Source organism: Thunnus maccoyii, chromosome 16 (genome assembly GCF_910596095.1).
Source record: "Thunnus maccoyii chromosome 16, fThuMac1.1, whole genome shotgun sequence".
In the NCBI taxonomy this organism is placed as follows: Eukaryota; Metazoa; Chordata; class Actinopteri; order Scombriformes; family Scombridae; genus Thunnus; species Thunnus maccoyii.
Window position 1 is genome coordinate 10,680,043 of NC_056548.1, and position 22,940 is coordinate 10,702,982.

At 37.7% G+C, this 22,940-nt stretch overlaps 1 protein-coding gene across 1 annotated transcript; it reads right to left on the bottom strand.

Moving 5' to 3' along the window:
- Positions 1–5,395: 5,395 nt before the first annotated feature.
- Positions 5,396–16,600, bottom strand: slc1a8b (solute carrier family 1 member 8b). The gene is made up of 11 exons (XM_042389198.1): positions 16,246–16,600; positions 14,136–14,215; positions 12,980–13,195; positions 10,150–10,192; positions 9,831–10,044; positions 9,104–9,203; positions 7,357–7,590; positions 6,983–7,177; positions 6,763–6,897; positions 6,516–6,663; positions 5,396–5,560 (listed from the first exon to the last, which is right to left on the bottom strand). The coding sequence occupies exons 1-11, from the start codon at positions 16,408–16,410 to the stop codon at positions 5,414–5,416; spliced, it is 1,677 nt and encodes a 558-aa protein (XP_042245132.1). The 5' UTR covers positions 16,411–16,600; the 3' UTR covers positions 5,396–5,413.
- Between the last annotated feature and the right edge of the window lie 6,340 nt (positions 16,601–22,940).

Here is a 22,940-nt window from a genome sequence, read left to right on the forward strand (position 1 = left end):
ATGCTGACTGTGGGCAACATCACTCTGGCTCAGTTGGCTGTTTTTTTGTTTTGTTTTATTTTGAGTTAATCAGTTTTCATTTTGTTTGGATTTTTTTTCTTTCTAGCGGCATAGATTTTTCTTTGTTATGACGTAAGTTACAAACTTGTTTTCATCGAGTGATTATCTCAAGTTTGGAGAGAAATTAATGGCCTTTGTTAATGATTTCGGTTTAGATTTGCTTTATTTTCTTTCTTTCTTTCTTTCTTTTGTTTTGGTTGTTTCACTTTGAACATAAACCATTAAATTTTATTTTGTTTTGCTGAAAGTTTTGTTTGGTTTGTTTCTTTTTTTAAATTTAGTGTTAGATTTGGTTTGAAGTTTTGTTCTATTATTTTTTTAGTAGCAAATCTGCAGTCCTGATTTAAAAGGAAAAAGAAAATCATCTCTGGTCAAGCCAAAAGGGACCGTTACATAAAGTGTTTCCCTTAGAAGCTTTTAAACTTCAGAGGCAGGTTTATATCTTTGGAAAATTAACAATACTGGACCAATGTTAGTTGAAATAAGATTATTTAAACTGAAAACAGACACTTGAAGGAAAGGGATTGTTCAGCAAACTTCTCATGAAGCAACATTTCTATAATGGCCGGATAATTTTGAACCACTAAAGACCAGCATAATTAACATATTGAAGCTCTGTGTTGACACTAAAGTATTAAAAATTATGGACAACTCAAGCTTTTTTTCTTATAGTTTAGATAATACACTAACTGACAAATCAAGCTCTTAATGAAACACATTGTTCCAAATGTACCAAACTTGTAAAAAGAAAACAAAAGACTCAAGAAGTAATTTGTGCTTTTTAAAGCTGAACCAACCAGATTAATGACAAACATCAAAGTGCCCCTCGTTTTCAGGACATCTGTGATGGAGACATCACAGTTTGTCTTTTAAGCAGTTGTGATTTTAATATCAGGATCTTTTTTTTTTTTTTTGGCTTTAGTAAATCTGCTTTTCTTTTTGATATACCCAGCTGTTTAGGGAGGGCGTTTACATTTGGGTTAAATCTGATTTGTAGAGTCTTGAGTGTAGTTAATGCATAGTGAAGCTAGATTTGTTCTGCATCAGCAGTATTTGATATCTCAACACTACAAATAATGTTAAACATATAACGCTTATAGATCGAAGCCCGTAGTTCTGATCTTTGTCTAATGGGATTTACGTTTAACTGGTGAGGACAGTGAAACACTAATTATATCAGACTCCATTTAGAAAAGATCATTAGCATATCAGCTTATTGTTTTTATAGTGATGAATTTGGTACGATCGTCTTGTTAGTGATTAGAGCTGCAAGTAGCAAATGATTCTTAGGAACAATACCTGCTCACATTTTAGTATTTACTTTGAAAACCAGTTACTTTCCAGCAATAATTCCCCCCCACGCTTTCATTAAATGCCTATTTCATCAGTGGTGCCCCCTCTTAGAGGAGTATTCCCATTACAAGCTTGAGTTTTTGGTCTTAAAAGTGCTTTTTAATTTAGTATTTCCGTGTTATTTTTGTGTCACAATCCTTAACTTTGTGCAATATTTAGTGACTTGCTCAAAGCAGGTAAGATAAATTTCTTGTAGTCTTTGACTGTCATCTTTTTTATAATTTCTTTTTTTCTACTGAAGTTACATGTTTCTGCTTAGTTTTTCTTTTTTTTCCCCAGCAGACCAGTTGCATGAAAGATGCGAGTGAATTTGTTTAGGGGCTGTCAGAATAAACTGCTTTCTGCCTTAATTTATAAGTGGAAATGGTGGAGAGGAGAGCAGTGGATGCACAAATATTTATTTGACAATGTATGGGGTCATACTTGTTACTTATTGGAGTGTTTTTAATGGATGATTGATTTTTGTTTTTCTTGGTTTTTGAACAGACACTAAGTTGAAGTCCATTAAATGTCTTCTAACATTGGATCATTTCAATAAAAACATGGTGGCTTTTCAAAGTTGAAAGAATGAAAATGTCTCTTCAGAAGCTTCTTGTGGATTTTCTGGAAAGTGATTTTTCTTAACAAAAGCTTAATGTGTGACCAGACTTTAGACTTTTATCTGTGTTTTAGCTCTTAGCATTGTTATGTAGGTATTTAAGTCATCATTAAGACATCAAATATAGACTGAAGTGAAGAAGCAACAGCAACAAAATAAGGTTTTAGTAGTAGCTTTGCTGTTGTATTTACTAGAAGGTTGATCATTTATGAGCTGATCACATTGTACAGACCCAGTTATTACCTTCTGAAACCAGATGGGGAGACATTTCTGCCTATTCCAGCACCACAGTGGTGGAAAATAAGAGTTAATTTACAACTATAAGATACTTGTATTTAAGTATATCCATTCATGTTACTTTATACATCAACATACTTCTGTACTCTATACAATGCATTGTGAAAGATGAAACCAGTTGTTCCAAACCATCTTTAGCATGTGACTTTACACGAAAAGAAGTATCTAGTTGGATCCACTTGTCACATTTCATTTGAGTTGTTAGCAGTTCAAAGAAAGAGAGATTAGCCCCGCTGAACTTCTCAGATTATCGCTAAAATTGGAAAGTTTGAGTCCCAAAGAGGTAAAGGTATCCGATGTATCACACACAAAGAGAAAAATCCAAAAAGTACATTTAAATTTCTGTAGTAGAGCTTGTTTTTTGTCTTCTCTCCTACCCCATTAATCATATCGGCACCTCAGATTTATCTCATGACCCTTAAGAAAACCCCTCCCCTCCAGACATGTGTTAAGACATAAAAATACTCAGCTTGGAACAATAATGTGCGTCTGATATGTTTTTTCCACAACAAAAGGATAATAACCTCTTTAAAATCCTTATAATGTCATCTACTCCTTCTCCCTCATTAAAATTACAGAATCTGTTTAACTGCTTGACACAAGATGTCTCCTACGTCACTGTAAAGTCCGTTCTCAGTGTATGTGAACTGGAGGCTTCAAGTTTCAACATCACACTTGTGTAAGTTGAATATTGGACCAGGATTGGCTTCCAAAGTACTTGTGATGTCAGAAATCATGCTTGTAGGCCCACCCCCCAAAATCAGATTTTCAATGGGCACAGGGAAACTTTCAAAAAATAAAAAGCAAAAAACAGCCCTCTAGTGTCAAAAAATGCACACTGAAGCTCAAAAATCCAACCGTAGGAAGAAGAAAGAAAAAACATTTTTGAGTTGAGGGGGACTTTTAACTGTTTAGAAAGTAGTCAAAACTATCTCCACCTCAACCAGCTACAGAAAAAAATGCAACTCACACATTGATGCATCAGTATTAAAAATCTAGCAATGTCATAAATAATAATATATCACTCACAACGGGCATTTTTTCTGCAGAATGAGTACTTTTACTTTAAAACTTTATGTTTATTTTGCTAATTATACTCTCAAGTAACATTTTGAATGCTTATTTTTACATTAATGTATTAATGCTTGTACTTAAATAAAAAATCTTAGTATTTCTTTCACCACTGATCCCCCTGCAACATGTTTCCTCTGCAGCTTACATCATCAACACTGAATGATGTCTCTGCTGCTGGTATTTGCCTTCCACTTCATCTCTCACAGTGCTCTATCGTTAGATAGAGTCAAAAAAACAAAAACTATTAATAGGGTAAAAATGGAAGAAATATTAGGAAGATCAACAGAGGTACACGTACCTGGTTGGGAAACACTGATCTAAAGCATATCAGGCCCTAATAAAGTTCTAAAAAACATTTTTTCTCTGAATTAGATCTCAAATAAAACCATTTGTTGACACGACTGGTGTGCAGCAAGTTTTTATTAGAAAACATGAACACAAAAGTCAAAAGCATAGGTATAAAAACACAAATAATCATCTTATGTGATTTCTGTGCGCTAAGATAATGTAAATATTTGTGTTAGTGTTACTTTACTCACTCAACTTTATGTTGTATGCCGAACTTAAAACCAAAGGCAACTGCACTTTTGCTGCCCTGGCACCCAGAACAATCTCCCTCATCTCATCAGATCAGCTGACTCTGTTGACTGTTTTAAACATTTAAAAACCCACATTTTTAGATGGTCGTTCTATAACTTTAAATAACTTCAAGGGTATTCTCTGGGTGGTGACTGGTCGCTGTATGCTTTCTGTGTTCGTATGTGCGTTATGTCTTTATGTATTGTATGTGCTTTGGTTTGTGTTCTCATTCTTTCTGTGCTGATGTTGATGTAAAGCACTTTGTAACCTCTGTTAAAAAAATTTGCTATATAAATAAAATTTTACTTACTTATTTTAATATCTTTCCATAAATAGCTTCTCTAACATAGATAAAAGTTCACTTCAAAAAAAAGTAAATTGCTCCTTGTCTATCAGTTTATATTACTTTCAAGTCATTCAAGCTCTCAGCATTAATTGTCAAAACTGAGATCATGTTAAGGCAACTCAAAACCTTGACTGGAGTCTAAACCTACAGTTGAACTTCATTAGGACTGTGAATGTCTTAAGTGACACCACTGACTGATAAACACTAATCTCACTATAACTAACTGCGACACATTATCAAGGCTGCAGATGCTTTCAGACAATATTGAGCGAGTGTCTGTAGGTAACATGTTAAACTAAATGTATTTCCCCACAACTCCTGTCCTCCAGTCAAACTTGGATGTGGACATACAGTATATATCAAATAATGAAGTTTTCTGTTTCGGCATGGCACAGGCAAAATCCAAACTCTGGTCTCATTTAGGTCTCTCATTAACAGAATTTCTCTTCCAAGAATCATCACCTTATCGTGGTGGAGTGATTTGAGTGTCCTTGTGACCCTGGGAACTGTGTTGTCGGGGTCAATGAGCCCCTGTTAGGGTCTCCCAAGGCAAATTGGTCCCAGGTGAGGTCCAGACCAAGAATGATTCATAGACCTCAATGAAGCGGCATTTCAGGCATGTGGGAATCTCGCCTGGAAGAGGGAGAGCAGGGCACCTTCCTGGAGCCAGGACTGAGAGGGGAGCTCGACAGCGAGTGTCTGGTGGCCAGGCCTTGACCCATGGGGCCCGGTAGGGCACAGCCCGAAGAAATAGCATAGAGTCGCTGCCCTGTGGGTCCACCACCTGCAGGGATAAAGACTGGGGTCGGATGTGTTGCCAAATGAGCAGCAGGCAGGGACAGGGACCTGGGCATGCTGATTCCAGGCATCGATAACTGGTTCTAGGGATGTGGGACGCCACCTCCCTGGAGGGGAAGGAGTCAGAACTAGTGTGGGAGGTGGTGCGTCCCAGGTATGTCCAACTGGTAGGAGACCCCGGGGCAGACCCAGAACACGCTGGAGGGACTACATATGTCTTCTGGCCTGAGAACACCATGGGATCCTCCCCTCCCCCCCTTCGTGCCGTAGGAGGCAGTATCCCTTGCTGTCCATCCTGTAAAGTCACCTCAGACTTGGCAGAGGTTGTAACAGGCCACAGGTCTCTCCATGACGTTGTCTCCATCCACCTCAAACACGTAATCGCAGCGGTGTGCAATCAGAGGAGCATCAGACATCGCCACACTCTGATTGCCAAAGGAGATTACTGTGTCTCTCTGCAGGGAAGAAGCAAACGACAGTACAGTTAGTTAAGCAGGTGAAAGTGGTTGGGAAGATTTGGGTGTTTTTCTAGAATTGCATGAAAGCAGGCTCAAAATGGAGCCAAAAAGAATAGAAAATGCCTGTGAAACTGAAAATCAGGAGGTGATGTAATTAGCAGTACCATTTTCTGTCCTATTCAAAATTTTCAAATGTGAATGTGAATATTATTTTACCTGGGTCACTGTAGGTGATTTGTTTCATTTTAGGACCATCAAAAAATATTTCCAATGTTTCTTTTGCTTATAAATCAAGCAACTAAGCTGAAGCAGTTCAATTTTTTTTGCACACACAAATGCATTAGAAAAAATAATCAACTAGTATGATGAAAGGGGTGACAGATTATGTAGAAATACAAATATGAACACTAATAATGATTAAAATACTCCAAAATGTCAGTACAAGGAAGTAACAAATGTTTTATACCCTAAAAAGTGACTTTTTAAACCTGTGTTAGCTTTTGTCAGAATCAGACTCAGGTTTATTGCCAAGTAGGTTTGCACATACAAGGAATTTGCCTTGGTATTGTGGTGCATAATGATCAAAATATACAATTTTGACAAAATACAAGTCCCCAAAAAGTTAGTTGATCATAAATAATATAAAATAGAAATGTACTTTATAAGATTTAAAAAATTAACCAGGTAAGTGCAAATGTTGATAATATAACATCACGGTCGCAGATTGTCATTTGCTCTAGTGATTGGTTGCCAAACATCAATTTGAGCCTGTCAGAGGGCAGATTCCCTATATGTTAACTGAAATCAACGCTGTGCTCAGTGCATGGTTTCATGATGATCCAGTCGAGGGTATCAACATAACAACAAATAGTTCTATCAGGTACTACCTGTGCCATGACAATATGAAGGCATGTGCACTTTGATCTGAACAAATAGAAATCGTCCTCCTTACCCGTTTGGGGCCACCTCCGTTATTGGCAGCAGTATTGGTAGGGGTGGCTGGAGCAGCAGCCCTCTCAAAGTCCTTCTTGCATAAATGAGCCATAATCCCAGCAGCTAAGGCATCACCAAGAACATTGATCATTGTCCTGAAGCGATCACTGAGAATGAGATGGAAAAAAAATTTTACATATTGCCCCAACAGCCCCTAAAAGAATCACTGATGCTCTATTGGTGTAATACATTTTAGTGGGACTCACAGAACCCAATCAATGGCCACAATTAGGGAGATGTCAGCAGGCGGTAACCCCACGGAGGTCAGGACAATCACCATGGTAACCAGACCTGCTTGAGGTATTCCAGCTGCCCCGATGCTGGCTGCTGTTGCAGTTATGCTGATGAGAAAAGAACCGGGATGTTAGCAATGTAACGTACAGTATATCAAACACATCATCAACAGGAGACCGAGTTTATTCTCACCTAATGGTGACCAGCTGACCAAAGTCCAAGTCATACTCATTGACCTGAGCGATAAAGATGGCCGCCACTGCCTCATACAGGGCTGTCCCATCCATGTTAATGGTTGCTCCCACTGGTAGCACGAAGCGAGCAATCTGCCGGTCCACTCCACAGTTCTCCAACAGACACTTCATGGTGATTGGCAAAGTGGCTGAGCTGCAGAGAAAGAGAACGAAGGATATGGATGGTGGAGGTCAGGATCGACTACTCACTGGCTTTCAATGCCAAATATATCTAATTAGAACTGTTGTTTAACCTGTGTTTGGATGTAGTTGCAGTACATATTTCTATGGCAGACTGGGCTACCATAATGAAGAAATTCCTTTTCCTCTTACCTTGATGAGGTGGCCAATGCAATGACAAGAGCCTGCAGCAGCCCTCGGATGTAAGTGAAGGGGTTTTTGCCTGTGAAGCAGAAGTAGAAGAGCGGCAACAGGATGAGGCCGTGCACAAACAGACCAGACAGGACCGTGATGAAGTACATGCCAAGCTTTTCTCCAAGGTGGGCCGGGTCATGCATATCCAGGACCTTCCCTGCCACCAGGAACACAATGCCGAAGGGAAAGTACCTGAAGACACAAAAGAAGAGAAGAGGCTGAGTATTTGTATGTGCACATTTTGCTTAGCTGCTTTAAGACCAACAAAAACAGTCAGTGGTTTTCACTTCCTTAAAGAGTACTTCTTCGATTTAGCATTGCACTCCTCTAAGATTGTCAGACAGTTTTGACAGCTTGGGAGCAGGAGCAGGTCACAGAGGTTTGGTAAGTTCACTTCTTTCTACCTTCACACCCCCAGATTTTTTTTTAAACTTGTAGTTTGACATTGGTCAGGGCTAAATACTACAATTTAGCAGAGTTTGTGCTGCTCCCCCTGTAGCTACAAAATGCTTTTCACAACTTTTCTTTTTCACATATGCAGTAGTACTCCCCTAGAACTGTAAACAGACTTCAATGTGAAATTGGTGGTGTTCTCCTTTAAAGACAGTATGTAATTAGTCTGTAACATCTGTGATTTATTCATGCAATACATGGCCAAACGTACTTGTTCACATACTTATGTGTACTTTTGGTAAGAAGCTGTTTTTTCATGGTTTTGCTTTCCAGTTAAGGGGCACACAATGATATACTGTATGTTAGACATTAGTATGTGTCCAACAATTACGTTCTATATTCTATATTATATTCAATTATATTATACACAGTCCACTTACACATTAAGCTAATATATACTTCAGTATTTTAAAACAGCCTATTCTATTTATTTTTCTAATTCTAATTTTTACTCTTATTATGATTATTATTCTTTATTGCACACTAACCTTATAAGCACAGCCACCTTGTAGTATGCCACCTTGCATTTCAACACATATGTTATATGAACATGTGACAAATAAAACCTTTGAATCTTGAAACTTTATAACAACAGTTTTGGGGAGGCTCATTCCTGTTTCAACATCACAATACTCCTTTGCACAAAGCCAGGTTCATAAAGTCATGCCTTTCCCAGTTTGGTGTGGAAGAACTTGGCTGGCCTGATGTCAACCCTATCAAGCCTTTAGGATTAAGTCAAATGCTGACTGTGAGCCAGGCCTTATCAGCCAACATCAGTGTCCATCTTACTAATGCTCTTGAGGCTGAATGAGAGCAAATCCCTGTGTAAGGCCTTGCCCAAAGAGACTGTTATAGCAGCATGTTAACACACGTGGTTTTGAAATTAGATATTCAACAATCACATATGGGTGTAATGTTTGGGTGTCCAAATGATGATGTTGCTATTAACCATCACAAACCGTTTGTATTTGTGTGTGAGATTATTTAACACAGATCTAATTCATGAAAGCGTCCTTGCCCCATTCACAGAAACGTCCTCCTGCCGTAATCAGCTCCCGTGTGATGGAGCGGGGACACTTCAGACGCCACTGAGTTGCTGTGTGACATTTATTTTTAGATTTAATCCGGCTGTGCTCTGTGTAGTCTCTCTGTCTTTTTTTGGATGCACGTGTATGATACAGTAGTAGTATGTTTGATAGTGTGTGTGTGTGTGTGTTTGTGTTTGTGTGTGAGAGAGATAGTGCAACCTTACCACATAGCTGCATTAATGATCTTCATGACGCACTCATTGATGCACTGGCACACGTTGACCAGTGGCGCTCCACGTTCTCCCATCTTCCCCAGCAGCAGACCTGAGAACATGTGGTACATTCATGTGTTTTTAGATAGTAGTTATAGTACCACATACTTAGGGTTTATTTATTTAATGGTTAATAAATCACTTACTTAATTCTTTATATATCAGTTATACATATACATATATACAATACATACAATAATAAATAATACAACATGCACAGTACAGACAGCAATAACGGACATGGTTCCAGTGTGAATGGTGTTCAGAAAAGTTTGGGTTTCGGAAAAATCCCCATTGGCTGGATCACGTCTGCTGTTACCAATGTTAATAAGTAACTAAGTACATTTACTTCAGTACTGTATTTAAGTACAATCTTGAGATACTTGTACTTTACTTGGGTATTTCAATTTCTGGCTACTTTATATTCTACTCCACTACATTTCAGAGGGAAATATTGTACTTTTTTACTACATTATGTTTGTCTGAGAGTTGTAGACAATTGGATCTGAAAATTTCTTCTTAGACTGGTAACTGAAAAAATGTCACGAGTTTATCACCTCATAATAATAATATAAGAAGAAGAAAAAGAAGAAGAAGAAGTGGTACCACAATGATTAGATGATAATATATTTCAAGTGATATCACTATCACTATCACTATCACTGTGTGATTGTCTCACCCATAGTGGCTGAGAAAATGACAATCCCCAGTACATTCATGCCCTTGCTGGTACTGGGGACAATCTTGTATTTGATGTCAGGTGCAGGGGTGATCTCCAGGAAGACTGGGTGGCCCAGTTGAGGGTTGTGGTAGTCGGGCATGACGTACACATAGTTGGCCTGCGACTCTTTTACATTGGAGTTCTGCACAATAGGCACCAGGTCTGTTCGATACTGGAGTGGGACGAGAGAGAACGACCACAGAAGAGGATATTAAACATCGAATTTATGAACAGCATTTTACAATCCATTATGGGTTTCCTTATTTTGTCCACTCACCTGCTGAAAAGTTGCTTCAATTAGATTTGAGGGGATCATGTTCCTGTAAAAGACAGCAGACAAAATCTATCAAATGTCTGTGGTGACACACAATTCAGCTTTAATGTTTTTTTCTATTGTGTATGACTCATTTTCCAAACAATAAATAGACATATTTATCACATTTGTAAATATTTCACGACTTCAGTGCAAATAAAGAGCTGATGACTTTTTTTTATCTGTTTTTATCATGAGAGCAAAAGTTCATCCTTGACGTTGGAAACACCAGTTCGTAAAGCAACCTCACTACAAGATTCAATGGAGATTTGGGTCAATTTCTGACCAACCAGCATCATGTAAGAAATATAATTACCTGTGTGAGTCTTACCTGCTAGTGTCTGATTGGCTGGATAATATTGTTTTAATGACTGACACTGGTTGTTGGCAGAGAAGACATAATTTTTACTTGACTAAATTTGTTTGACTGCTATAGCGACTAGTTACTTAAGAAATGATCAACTTAAAATACAATGCATTGTGTTTTATACCTAACAGTATATAAAATACTCAAACGTAGGTGCACCTCAGTGAAGTACAGTAAAATGCTCATTACACATGAATGTTTCAACAATAATAATAATCTTGTAATATATAATAATGGGTTTTTTTCTGCATGGTGTACTTTTCATACTTACATATGTATATGTTAAGTACATTTTGCTGGTAATACATACTCAGTTACTTAAAAACCTTTTCAAAGCAGACTTTTACCTGCAAAATATATATTGTGTGGCATTGCCACTTTTACTTAATTGAAGGATCTGAATACTTCCTCCACCACTGGTATTGTATTTAAGTAAATTTACCAATGGTCTGACTTTTGTGTTCCTACATGGATCACTGATCATATTTTACGTATTTTACACTTTCATACAACACAGGAAGCAAAGAGAGGCCTTCACATGTTCACAAGGTGGAAGGTGGAAGGGGACAACCAGCATCAGGTACTGGGACTGTATTTATACCTTTTACGTCAATGAACCCAGGCTTCAAGTCTGTCAAACACGTAAGAGGACTTGAAATGTACACCTGACCTTTGGCTTACAGCAGCGGATACACACCCACCACTGCTCTCTTAAATAATCAGACTTAAGAGGAGGGTATTAGTGGATGTCTGGCATGAAATGCACTGCTGTAAGCCAGAGCACACACACCAGACTACAGGTGCTATCTCACAGAGTGTAACATTGCACAAGGACCTTCTAAGAAAGTGCAGGATTAACAGATCCCAATTAAGTGACGCCCTATTCTTAGCCAACCTGTGTGAGTGACACTGCAACTATTTTACAAGCAAATTCCACTTCTTCTTTTCTGGTGACAATTTAATACAAAAAAATGCTTCCATTGCTCACAAAAATACCTCTATATCGGATGTAGATTCAGATTTAGATGTATTTTCTCTCTTACTTTATAACTGATTAAAATGTGCTGCCATTTTATTTGGTTTATCATAATATTAGGAGTCCTTGGAGTTCACTTTTCAGGAATCTTTACTTGCTGAGAATTTCATGATTTCTAACAGAACATTGTTTTGTTGTGATTATGTGAGCTCACAGGATCAAACTGATCCCTTAAGAGTTTGTGATTAGGGAGCTTCCTGTTCCCGAGGAAGCAAATGGAGTTCAAGAGGTCTAAACTGGATCTGTACTGGATTTAATTGGTCTATACTGGTTTTCCTTGGGTGTTAAAGGATGTTACATAGGAAATCCTCATCCTGGAGAATAACACTAATAAGATAGAGTGGGAAATCTGGAATCTCCTCAAAAGCCCACACGGGGATTCTTATCGAAGCGCAGGTGGGAAGTACTTTCTCCAGTTATCACATCTTTTCCAAAAATAGAAGACACCCTAAGTATGTCAGATTGTCTTCTTATTGTTTCTAAAGGGGAAGTCTGGTTTGGTTGTTTGTTGACTCTGACAAATGCTTGTATCCGGCTTATAAGGACAGTGCAGTAGATCGACTTTAAAGATTATAAAACACTTAAAAAGCAGAACATCTTGACTTAAGAGTTGACTGAAGACCGTTACTTTGTTACTCTTAGTATTTCATTATGAATCATGTCTTAATCATTATCTAAGTACAATTTTAGGTATTTATATTTCAATTTTTTCTATTTTGTGCAACTTTCTGAATTTTTGTATTTTATACGCCACTATATTTATTTGCATTTACTAATTATTCTGCATGTGCAGATTTTTTAAAAAGAAAATAGCCCCCCAACCTTTTTGGCTTTTGACTCATTTCAAAAAAGGAGTGTCTTGGGGCCTCTTTCTCTCTCACATTTCAGATATATGAGTTGAAATTATATAGTATTTTACAAAAAGATTAGAGGAAGGTCCAAAAAATGAACACTTTTGTTGCATAACTTTGTTTTAACATCTTTACTACTTATTAATTATCTCACAACCCCTCACATTTATCTTGTGACCCTGTGGAGGGAGCTCAACCCCTAAGTTGGGAACCACTAGACTAAAATACCTAATATACAGTATAAATGACTTAAACATAGCTCTTTCTTGACCAGCTACAACAGTAAAATGCTGTTTATTGATGTATATAGTAACAATCTAATAATAGCAAAAGTAGGATTTGGTACTTTTATTGTATTCATGATTTTGAATATTTATTTCACCACTGCCTATGGGGAGGCCAGACATCAGGTAGTAGCATATGGTATTCAGTATCCTTGCTCAAGGGTGTTTCAGTGAGGGAAAAGTTTGAATGATAGCGTTCCTGTCACTATAAACACTTTGTCAAAGTGTGCTAGCTCTTGTGTCTGTGAATGTTTACCTGATGAGGTCTAGCAGAGCATCAGCAGAGGTCATAACAGGCCCTGAACTTGCATGGTGGCCTTCCTTCTCTGAGCCCGTCCCCGGGTGAATGATGAGCACCAAAACGATGCCAACGATGACAGCGATGAAGGTCGTCCACAGGTAGTAGGTGATGGTCAAGACTCCCAGCCGACCACTAGCTCTCGTATCCATGGCTGACAGGCCAGACATAAGACTGGATTGGAAAACAGGAGATGTGTTATTAATACCAATTAACTGGTTAAAACTGGGAAGTATCAACTGGGAAACTATGACTTGACTGATTGTTGGTTAATACTTTCATCAATTGGTAGAAAAAAATGTTTTTTTTGGTCAACTATTGAGTGTAAATACTACAAATGATCTTGATTATAGTGTCACAAAAGATTAGTTCGAAAGAAATCTTAAGATATAATTGTGAGCAACTTTTTGTTGTGGCTGACTTTGATGGATGTCATATATATGAATTTGACATTTCATACAATATCAAAAAGAGGTCAATGATATCAGTTGTCAAGCGTTATCCTAGTAACAGCATTCATTTGCTGGATGTAGATTTACTCATGTTATAATCAGCATGTTTGTTATTTTAAACTGAAGAGGAGTCAATGTTCAACAAGTGTACATTAACCTTCGCCAAGTGAACCATCAAGACACCCCACATTTCTCCCTACAAATGGAGTACTTCCCCCAAAATATATATTTTAGCAATCGGCCACCTCCTATAACCTAGAGTGTTACATGAAATTGGTACGTTTCTACTTTGACAATGGAGCTTTAGATCAACAAGTGTCCATGAAGGCATGCAAACAAACTTTTCATCCAGCATTCCAGGTAGGAGGATGTGAATAATTAATATAAGTGTAACAATTTCTGAGTGAGGAATTCCTTTAATTAATTCTTAGCTGCCTCAGGTCTTTGAGGAATAAAATTATAAAATTATGCCTGCACAGTCTTCATGGTATGGGATGTTTTGTATGTTTGACGCTTAATCATACAGTTGTAATAAGTTCAGAAGAGTGATGCATTCATAGTGTTTGTCTGACAAGGGCAAAACAGAATGTGATAGGTTTAATATTACATGTTCAAAACACTGTTTGCAGTTGTTTTTCAACCCAGTGAGGATTTTTTTGTACCTGGAGGTGATGAGGGGCAGAATCAACATCTTTAACATCCTCATCAGTAGTTCTCCAGGGAAGGAGAAGTAGATCTTGGCCTGCGTGAGAGAGAAACATAAATAAATCGAACCCCTTTGTGAAATTTGAATGATATTTTATCCAGTTGGAATTGAAGTCAAACACAGTTCTCTTTTCAATTATTTTTGCCAAATCATTTTTGCACTTTTTATTTATCTCATTTAAGTGGTACGTCCATACTGATCTGACTAAATAGATCAATCAATCAATCATACGGCTATATTTTTTTTCTTAACATTAAAATTGCTTCTTTATTAATGTATCCAATCATCTTGAAGCTTTATATGTGTGAATTTGTGTGCATTGTGACTGCTTTAACTTAGTAAACATAATTGCACAGCCTTGTTTATGAATGCTGTTTAAGATCAAATGGTACAGGTCTGGTAATTTGCTATTTTTATTTCACAGATTCTTTCTTTGCTCAGTAGATGAGGATACTGTGTGTTTTATGGGTTGCTACCAGCACACAAGTTTACATTACTGAGTACACTTGACACTAATCAAAATATATAAACTACTTGGTCCATTTAGAGCATTTTATATCCTGACCATATACAAATCACATTTAAAAAATAAGATATATATAAAATATATTTTTGGCCACTTGGGGGCAGCAGAAACAAACTGTGAGTACAACACTGACATCATCTTCTGAGTTGATATGGCATAAGCAAACTGTTGCCTGTTTACACATCTGGCAGCAAGAGTCATGTGTCTGTCCACATATCAAATATAGTGCTGGCCCCACACTAGAGGATAATTGGGCGGATTTTGGGCCTGATTTGCCCCTTCTGACAATTGCATGGGTGTTCCCAATTTGAGGCTGATCTAAACAGATATCTGCCGAAATTATCCTGTAGTATGAGGGGTGTACAGACATAATCTTCATGTTACTGACTGAATTGGAATTGCCCCGATTTCGAATCCTAATAATCGAACATATTTGATATTTACGACTTGAAATCCTGTAGTGTGAAAGGAACAGCGATGGAATATTGAGCAGAGACCCACAATAGTCAATGAGAGCGAGCTGACCGGGAAGCATCACCAACTGGATCTTACGTTCTTATGTAGAACAGAAACATGGCTGCCAACAGCATGAATAGGACTTTTGTCTCCCAAGCCAGCCATGACGTCATCCCGTTTTTTTCTTTTTTTTCAGCGCAAAACATAGCACACACAAGTGCTGGCGATGACATATTTGTTTTTCTCTGAAGTTATCTTTGATCACACAAGTTTCTGTGAGATCCCAAGTCCCTGGAATCGCCACTCCGCAATCGTTTGGTATAAACGCCAACTGTGTGCATCTTGACTGAATCATCAGGTGTGTGCATTCTTATGATGGTAATATTTAAAAATCATTTAAATCTGGTGTCTCTGGTCTCCCACATTTTTAAAATCAGTTGAGATTTGAAAATCCTCTAGTGTGCACCAAGCATTAGTCAAATATTCACTCTCCTTTGAGCTTTGTTTTTGGTCTCCACCAACTACTGAAAAAAATGTGTCTCTTTAGCTGCTAAATGCTTTGGCACTGGGCAGGATCGTTGGTTTATGAGCCTTTTCGCTGTAAACAGCTACCTGTTATGACCAAAAATGATGCTATGAGAGCTGTGAGAGTGAACCAAAACGGTAAAGCTGTGGGCTGTAAACCAAAACAGTGGGTTAAAAGACAATACTAATCTCCTTGCAGCTGAGGGGAACCGCAGAGATGGGTGATTATTCTCTGTGGGTTCAGCACTACCAGCAACACCTTTCACATACAGGTAAATATGTGATCCAACATCGATTATAGCTGCTTTGTCTTCCTCTGACACATCTGGTTCCATGTTATACCTGATTTTTCGCCTCTATCATTTTCCACATTCACTATGGCATAACTGGCTTTAACAGAAATCTCAGTGTCAGTGCACAAAAGAAGTTAATAGGACAGACTGGCTGTTACTTCCCATTCTAAATGTTATGTTAACTTGCACATGGTGTTAAAAAAAATCCAACAAAATTACATTGAATTTCTATCCATCCTTCCATCCATCCATCCATCCATACATACCTGTGTGGACAGGTTGAACGACCTGAGGACAAATCCAAGCACACAGCCCGTCACTACAGCAAACACTGAGAGTGTCAGCAGTCCGTTCCTCTTGCAGTAGTCCCTCACGTACACCCTGAATTTCATTGACACAATGCTCTTCAGCTTCTTCTTCAAGGTCTCCATCCTGATTCAGGCTCGGTCCGTATCCCAGATACCCCCCCTCCCCCCTGAGTGACTACAGATACCCGAATCTCCTGGTGAGCAATGTTGATCACTATTTACTCCACAAGATCAGAGGCAGATGGTAGCCAGTGAATCTGATCAAAAGTCGGTCTGGTCTCGCACTGAGTGAGGAGTTCATCCAGTCTGAGAGAGGAAGCGTTGACTAACTGATTCTTGGTAAAGCGTTCCCTAAAAGGATTATCCCTATCCCATGCTAACAGAGCCTCCTTCCCCGCCACTCAGGCTTAAGGAGACTGAACACAAGACTGATTCCATTCATAGCTCATTATGACTTATTACTACCTGCCTCCATGTCCATTCAAACAGGAGCTTTGACCTCTGTGAACTCTCATGTGCACAAAGTCATAAGCACCCCCAACTTTTACTAACATGTGGTGTATGCCCTGAATCCTCCAATTAGTGTTTTTAGTTAATAGCTGATTAGATTACACTTACTCACAAGACAAAAGTGAGTGAAAGGCATTTTGAATAAGAGAAATCTAAGCAAGTTGTTGGACTGAATAAGTGACAAGGGACATCTACCTGCAATGCTAACGTACATCCTACCAGTCTGTTGTAGCAAGTACAATGTTCTTCGCTGCTACCTGCTGGGGCAGAAGCATCAGAGCCAGGGACACTAACAAACTGAACAAACTGATCAGGAAGGCAGGCTCTGTGCTGGGGAATCCCCGGGATACACTGGAGCTGGTTGTGGAGAGGAGGATGCTGCACAAACTGTTAAACATCATGGAAGACATCTCGCATTCCCACCATGACCTGCTGTTCAAACAGTGGAGCACTTTCAGTCAGAGACTTCCTCTTCTGCCATCAGTCTGTTTAATAACTCTCCTCTGTGTCAGGAATGACTTCTCACCTGTACTTTGATTTCATTAAATTATCCATCATATCTGTTAAATTTCAGATTCACATTTTGATAATCTTTAAAGTACTGTCTGTTTATATTGTTGCATATATACATACATTGTGTAAATAATTCAAGTATCAATGTGCGCTTTATTCTAACATCCATGGACAATCATGCACCTTACTACCTTAGCAATATCCTTCTGACTTGCACTAATTTATAGTGTACTATAGCATATTAACATCATTGAACAGTGTATACTCAGCAAATGGTATATTATAGTTATGGTTATATCTCTAGTCTCTATTCTATTTTTAGTTATTCTATTTATGTTTTCTGTTTGAGCTGTATATAAGTTAGCCTTTATTTGTATTTGTTTCTTTTACCTACAATACCACTATCTATCTATCTATCTATCTATCTATCTATCTATCTATCTATCTATCTATCTATCTATCTATCTATCTATCTGTCTATCGGTCTGTCTGTCTGTCTGTCTGTCTGTCTGTCTGTCTGTCTATCTATCTATCTATCTATCTATCTATCTATCTATAGATATATATATCTAAGTGGAGTTGCACTGCACAGGGGGGATTATGAGAGGCTAAAGGTAAGACACCAGCATCAGTCCTCAGTGTTCAGGACATGCCCTGACACTTTCTTGTCCTTTGATCTTGCCATGACGTTAGGCTGTGTCGTCTGTACAGAGGTCAGGGCGTGCACTGCCACGCCTTAAAGTCAGGACTAGCTGGTAAATAAATGCCTTATTGGCTGAGAAGCAGTCTTAAATGAACTTGAAGGGGTCAGTGTGAACTTAAAACCATCAGGCTGTTGGAGAGAATGTGTTTGTATTTCTGTTCTAGACAAGAGAAATACTATCACAGCCATGTCAACATGGTGTATTCTGTATATTCCAGCTGTAATTAAATCTTTAATGGGTGGAATCAGTATTTATGTGTGGTAGTAGATAAAAGGAAATTAAACTTAAAGATGAATGAGAATATTTTTAACATTGAAATATCAGCTACAGTTGCAGAAAACATGGCATGCCATTGTTATCAGTGGTGTGATGTTTGCATGTTTGTTAATTCTGTAGTCTACCTACGTCATAGTGCTGACCTGGGAACATATCCAAACTTGACTCTCTCCTGTCAGACAATGTCTGCCTACGTCACTGGTAACCAATCCAATAACATGTAATCCTCGTCATGAACAATGCACGCAGCAAATGGTACAAAAGGGCTCACACACACACACACACACACACACACACACACACACACACACACACACACACTTAGAGACTGTTGTCCTTGTTTGTTATTTGTGAGCTTTGTTTCTGTCAAATCTTAATTTCCTAGCCTTAATCCCTACAATTTCTGTGAATTTAGCTTGAAGATTAACAATCAACCAAATTTAAATTTAACCCAAAATCTGAAACTAATTCTAGTTTCCAAACATAACACCAGAGCTATAACCCTAACCACTTTTGTTTCCCCCTTGTTTCGTTTTTCCAAAGAAAAAAAAAACAAAAAGAACGAAACAAACAAAAAAACTTCAGAGTACCTCCCTTACACATACACACACACACACACACTTTCTCTCGCACTCTTAAAGGACGGGTTCACAATTTTTCCAGTCTGCTTTAAAACAATAGTCAGGTACTCATATGACAGTGGAACAGGTTTTCCTCCTGCTGATACTGGCCATTAAAAGATCCCTTTCAAATACTCTTACAATGGAAGTGATGGAGGAAACAAAATTCTCAGTTTGTTAAATAATGTACTTAAAATGTTATCTAAATCTAATATGATGCACCAGCAGTCACTTAGTTAATTTAAGTGGATATCTTATTTTCTTTGTGTTTCCTCGGACAGTGTTTCCCTGTTAAGCTGCAGTAGAAGGATAGAAACAGAAACTGCAAATTTGGCACTAAAAATGTTGAAAGATATCTACTTGATTTGACCAATTTGGACTCCTGAAGCTCCACAAAACGAAGCTTCAAAATCCTCAATCACTTATATTGGAAGCACATTATAAAGGGATCTTTTAATGCCCAGTATGAACAGGAGGAATGATTACAGCAAGAAAAACCTGTTTCAGTGTTCATTTGGGCACCTGCATATTGTTTTAGGACAGACATGAAAAATTGTGAACCCATCCTTTAACTGCACCAAAGACAAGTTCATTGCAAGAACATTCTTAAAAGCCGGCATCTCTGTGAGCCTGTATTTTGAGCTAAATGCTACATCAGCACTCAAACATGCTCTAAATGACATTGCTAATGCCAAGCAGTTATAGTGTTTACCATGTTCACCATCTTAGCATGCTAACATTTGCTAATTAGCACTAAACACAAAGTACAGCTGAGGTTGATGGGTAACGTCTTTAGTTTAGCAATATTTAGTTATAAAGCAAAGTATTGTCTGAATGGAAACTTTGACTTCATGATGACACTAGATGAAAACAAATATTACCTGCCATGCATGTGATCTAATAGCATTTTGCATTTCATGTTCATTTTCCATTTGTGTTCTGGGAGATACTGTAAGATAAATATTTTATGTATTCATTCCTAATCTTGCAGCTTTTTTATCACCTTTTATTGTACAGTGCTGAAAATTGGAAAACAAATTAGGGTTGGGTTGAACATCTGGAGCCGGTTTATTCTTAAGGGACAAATTGTGACTCTCGTGTTCATGTAAATCACAGTTTCATTTCTGCTTTGCATTGGGATTGAATGCAGCTATAGCAAGGTTGAGGAAACTGTTTGGTGATAGAATACATAGATACATTCATATTTTTGAAATCCATGCATTCAAAATGTGACTTGCAATATGCTTGGGAGCACATTTTAACTAAAAAATAGTGCAGCTTTAAGGAGAAGAAATAATAATTACTTAACTGTAAGTGTCACCGACAAAAACACTTATTATGACTGATCCTTTTCAGAAATATTAATCATAGATGCATTAACTTAAGTACCGTATAGTAGGCATTCTTCACAGAAGACATATTAGGAAAAGCATAAATGTTATGAATAACATTAATGGTGCCTCTGTTCTATTCAAATGTCCTAGTAAGCCATGACAGTGTGACAATGAGTCAGTGTGCACAATATCAGGACCCTGAAACTGAAGCAGCTAAATGAAATTCAGCCATCATTCATTTGATTATTTATACCTATGCTTTTCCCATTGTGGCATGTCAAAATGTCCTCTGTGTAAAAAGGCCTGTAGTAGGTGCTACTTCAAATAAGTTGATAATGGGTTTGGGTCAATGTAAAAAAAAAAACAACATTTTTTCTTTTAGTACATTTTAGCTTGAAATACAGTACCCAGCAAAGTAAATAAACACAAATAATACCAATACCAATATCCAAACTCAATAACTTTCCTCTATTTATTATTATTACTATTATTAGTAGTAGTAGTCGTAGTAGTAGTAGTAGTATTGTAATTTTCCACTTTTGAAAATGTACTGTGGTTCTGGGCAGTCTTGTTACATGTATTACTTGGAGTATTCATACTGCCAGTGTTATTTTTTTTTTAGTTGAATTTTATCCTAAATGAAATTGAATTTGTGCGCTCTGTGCTCGCTGTTGTGTGACCGAGGTTTTTGTACGACGTCTTAACTGGCTTAAATCACTGTGGAACACGTTTGATGGAGGAACCAAACTCATCGTAACAAGTAAGCGTGATTTATCTGTAATTGGTGAAAATGTGATATTAGACACACTGCTGGTGTTTGAGCACTCTGATAGTTCAGCCCATGAGAAAAGAAAAGTGTTGTGAGAGAGATACAAATGATTTTGTTTTTATGGAAATTTTATCATCATTTGGAAAAAAAAAATTTAATACCAATGTATATAAACAAAAAACAGAAGACATTAAAATTACATAAAAAAGAAAAACAAGGGCTCCAATTAGTTTAGGATGTTTATAAATTATTGCTGAACTTTTCAAAGACAAATAAGCATTTTGAAAACAACTTAATTTAAGTAAAAGATCATTTCGTATAAGTATAAAACTGTAAATTATTTATACCTATATCTGTTTTCAATGTGAACATCATACTTTATTTCATGATGGCAAAGTTCCAGTTGCTTGTTTTCTTTACCTGTACATTTCTGCTAATTCTGTTAAATTCATTTTCTATTCATTTTTAATTCAAATCAATCTGAAAGTAACAGCAATGAATAACATAATTTTGTTATGTTTGAATGTGTCAGTGAGTTACATTTGAAATTGATAATCAATAATGAACAGAATATACTTCTCAACATATTTCCCAGAAATGTCTATAGAACTTTACTGTTGATAGTCTTTGTTACTTCCATCATTTTTTGTGTCGTTAGATTAAATTCAGTTTTCTTTGATGGATGATTTTTTGAAGCTAACCTTGTCATGTCTTTATATCACACACACAGTTAATCCACAGCATTGTTAACCTCTGTCATGTATCATAACTCAGCTGTCTGTCCTACAGTAGAAGTTAATCTGCTCCTTGTGTGTCTCTGCTCTCCCCTCCAGCTGGCCCCACGGTCAGGCCCTCAGTTTCTCTGCTTCCCCCCTCCTCTCAGCAGCTCTCTGGGGGCTCGGCCACGCTGGCCTGCCTGCTGACCGGCTACTCTCCTCGGGGAGCTGTGGTGAGCTGGGAGGTGGACGGTAGAGAGGTGACAGAGGGGGTCCTGAGCAGCTCAGAGGAGGAGAAGAGCGGACGCTACAGCAGCAGCAGCATCCTGAGCCTGAGCCAGGAGCGCTGGATGGAAGGAGAGCTGTACTCCTGCAAGGTCCTCCATCAGGACCACACCCAGACCCAGTCCCTCCACAGGAGCCAGTGTAAGGGCTAGAGGGGCTGGCTGAAGCCCAGGACAGGAGCTATGTCTGGGGGGAGCAGGAGGAACACACCTGCTCATCTGATCAATATGAGTTTTAATGTCTGTAGAGTAAACTGAAGCTTTGTGTGACAGAGAACAACAACAACTTAGAGAGTAATGTGTGTAGCTCAGCAGCTAGATGTGAGTGTGCTTAATAACTGTCCTGTTGATGATTGATGTTTTTGCTAATAAAGCTTGCACTGATGAATAATATGATGAAGAATATTGGTCTTTTATCTTATGAGGAGAAGTAAGAAGTTTTACAACTTCAATTGATACTATTTATACTCCTCTCTGTGGAAAATGAATAGCTTGGGACTTAAATGACCATAAGAATAACAATTTTAATTGGTAATGAAAGTGAAATAATAAAGTAATGAGAATGTGTAAAGAAATCAAGTTTATATCATGACAAAATATTTGAAAAATATATTTTGGAATTAGATTTTCAGTGAGGAAAAAATCATGACTGAAATATGTGATCAGAAAACATTTTTCAGAGCTAGAGTAAATGTGAAAAAAACATGATGTAGTGTCAATAGATGTTTAAAATCTCTAGAAAAATGACAAGAAATAAACTTACTCTATGTAGTGGAGTGAATACAAATTTTGTGCTTGGTGAGGTTACTGTCAGCTCTGTGTTCAGTGGTCTGTGTCAGAGTCTCTTCTTCTTCAGCATTATTCAATAAAACTGTTGATTATAATGAGTCATTGTCAGTATTTCCTTTAAAATATATGAAAAATAAC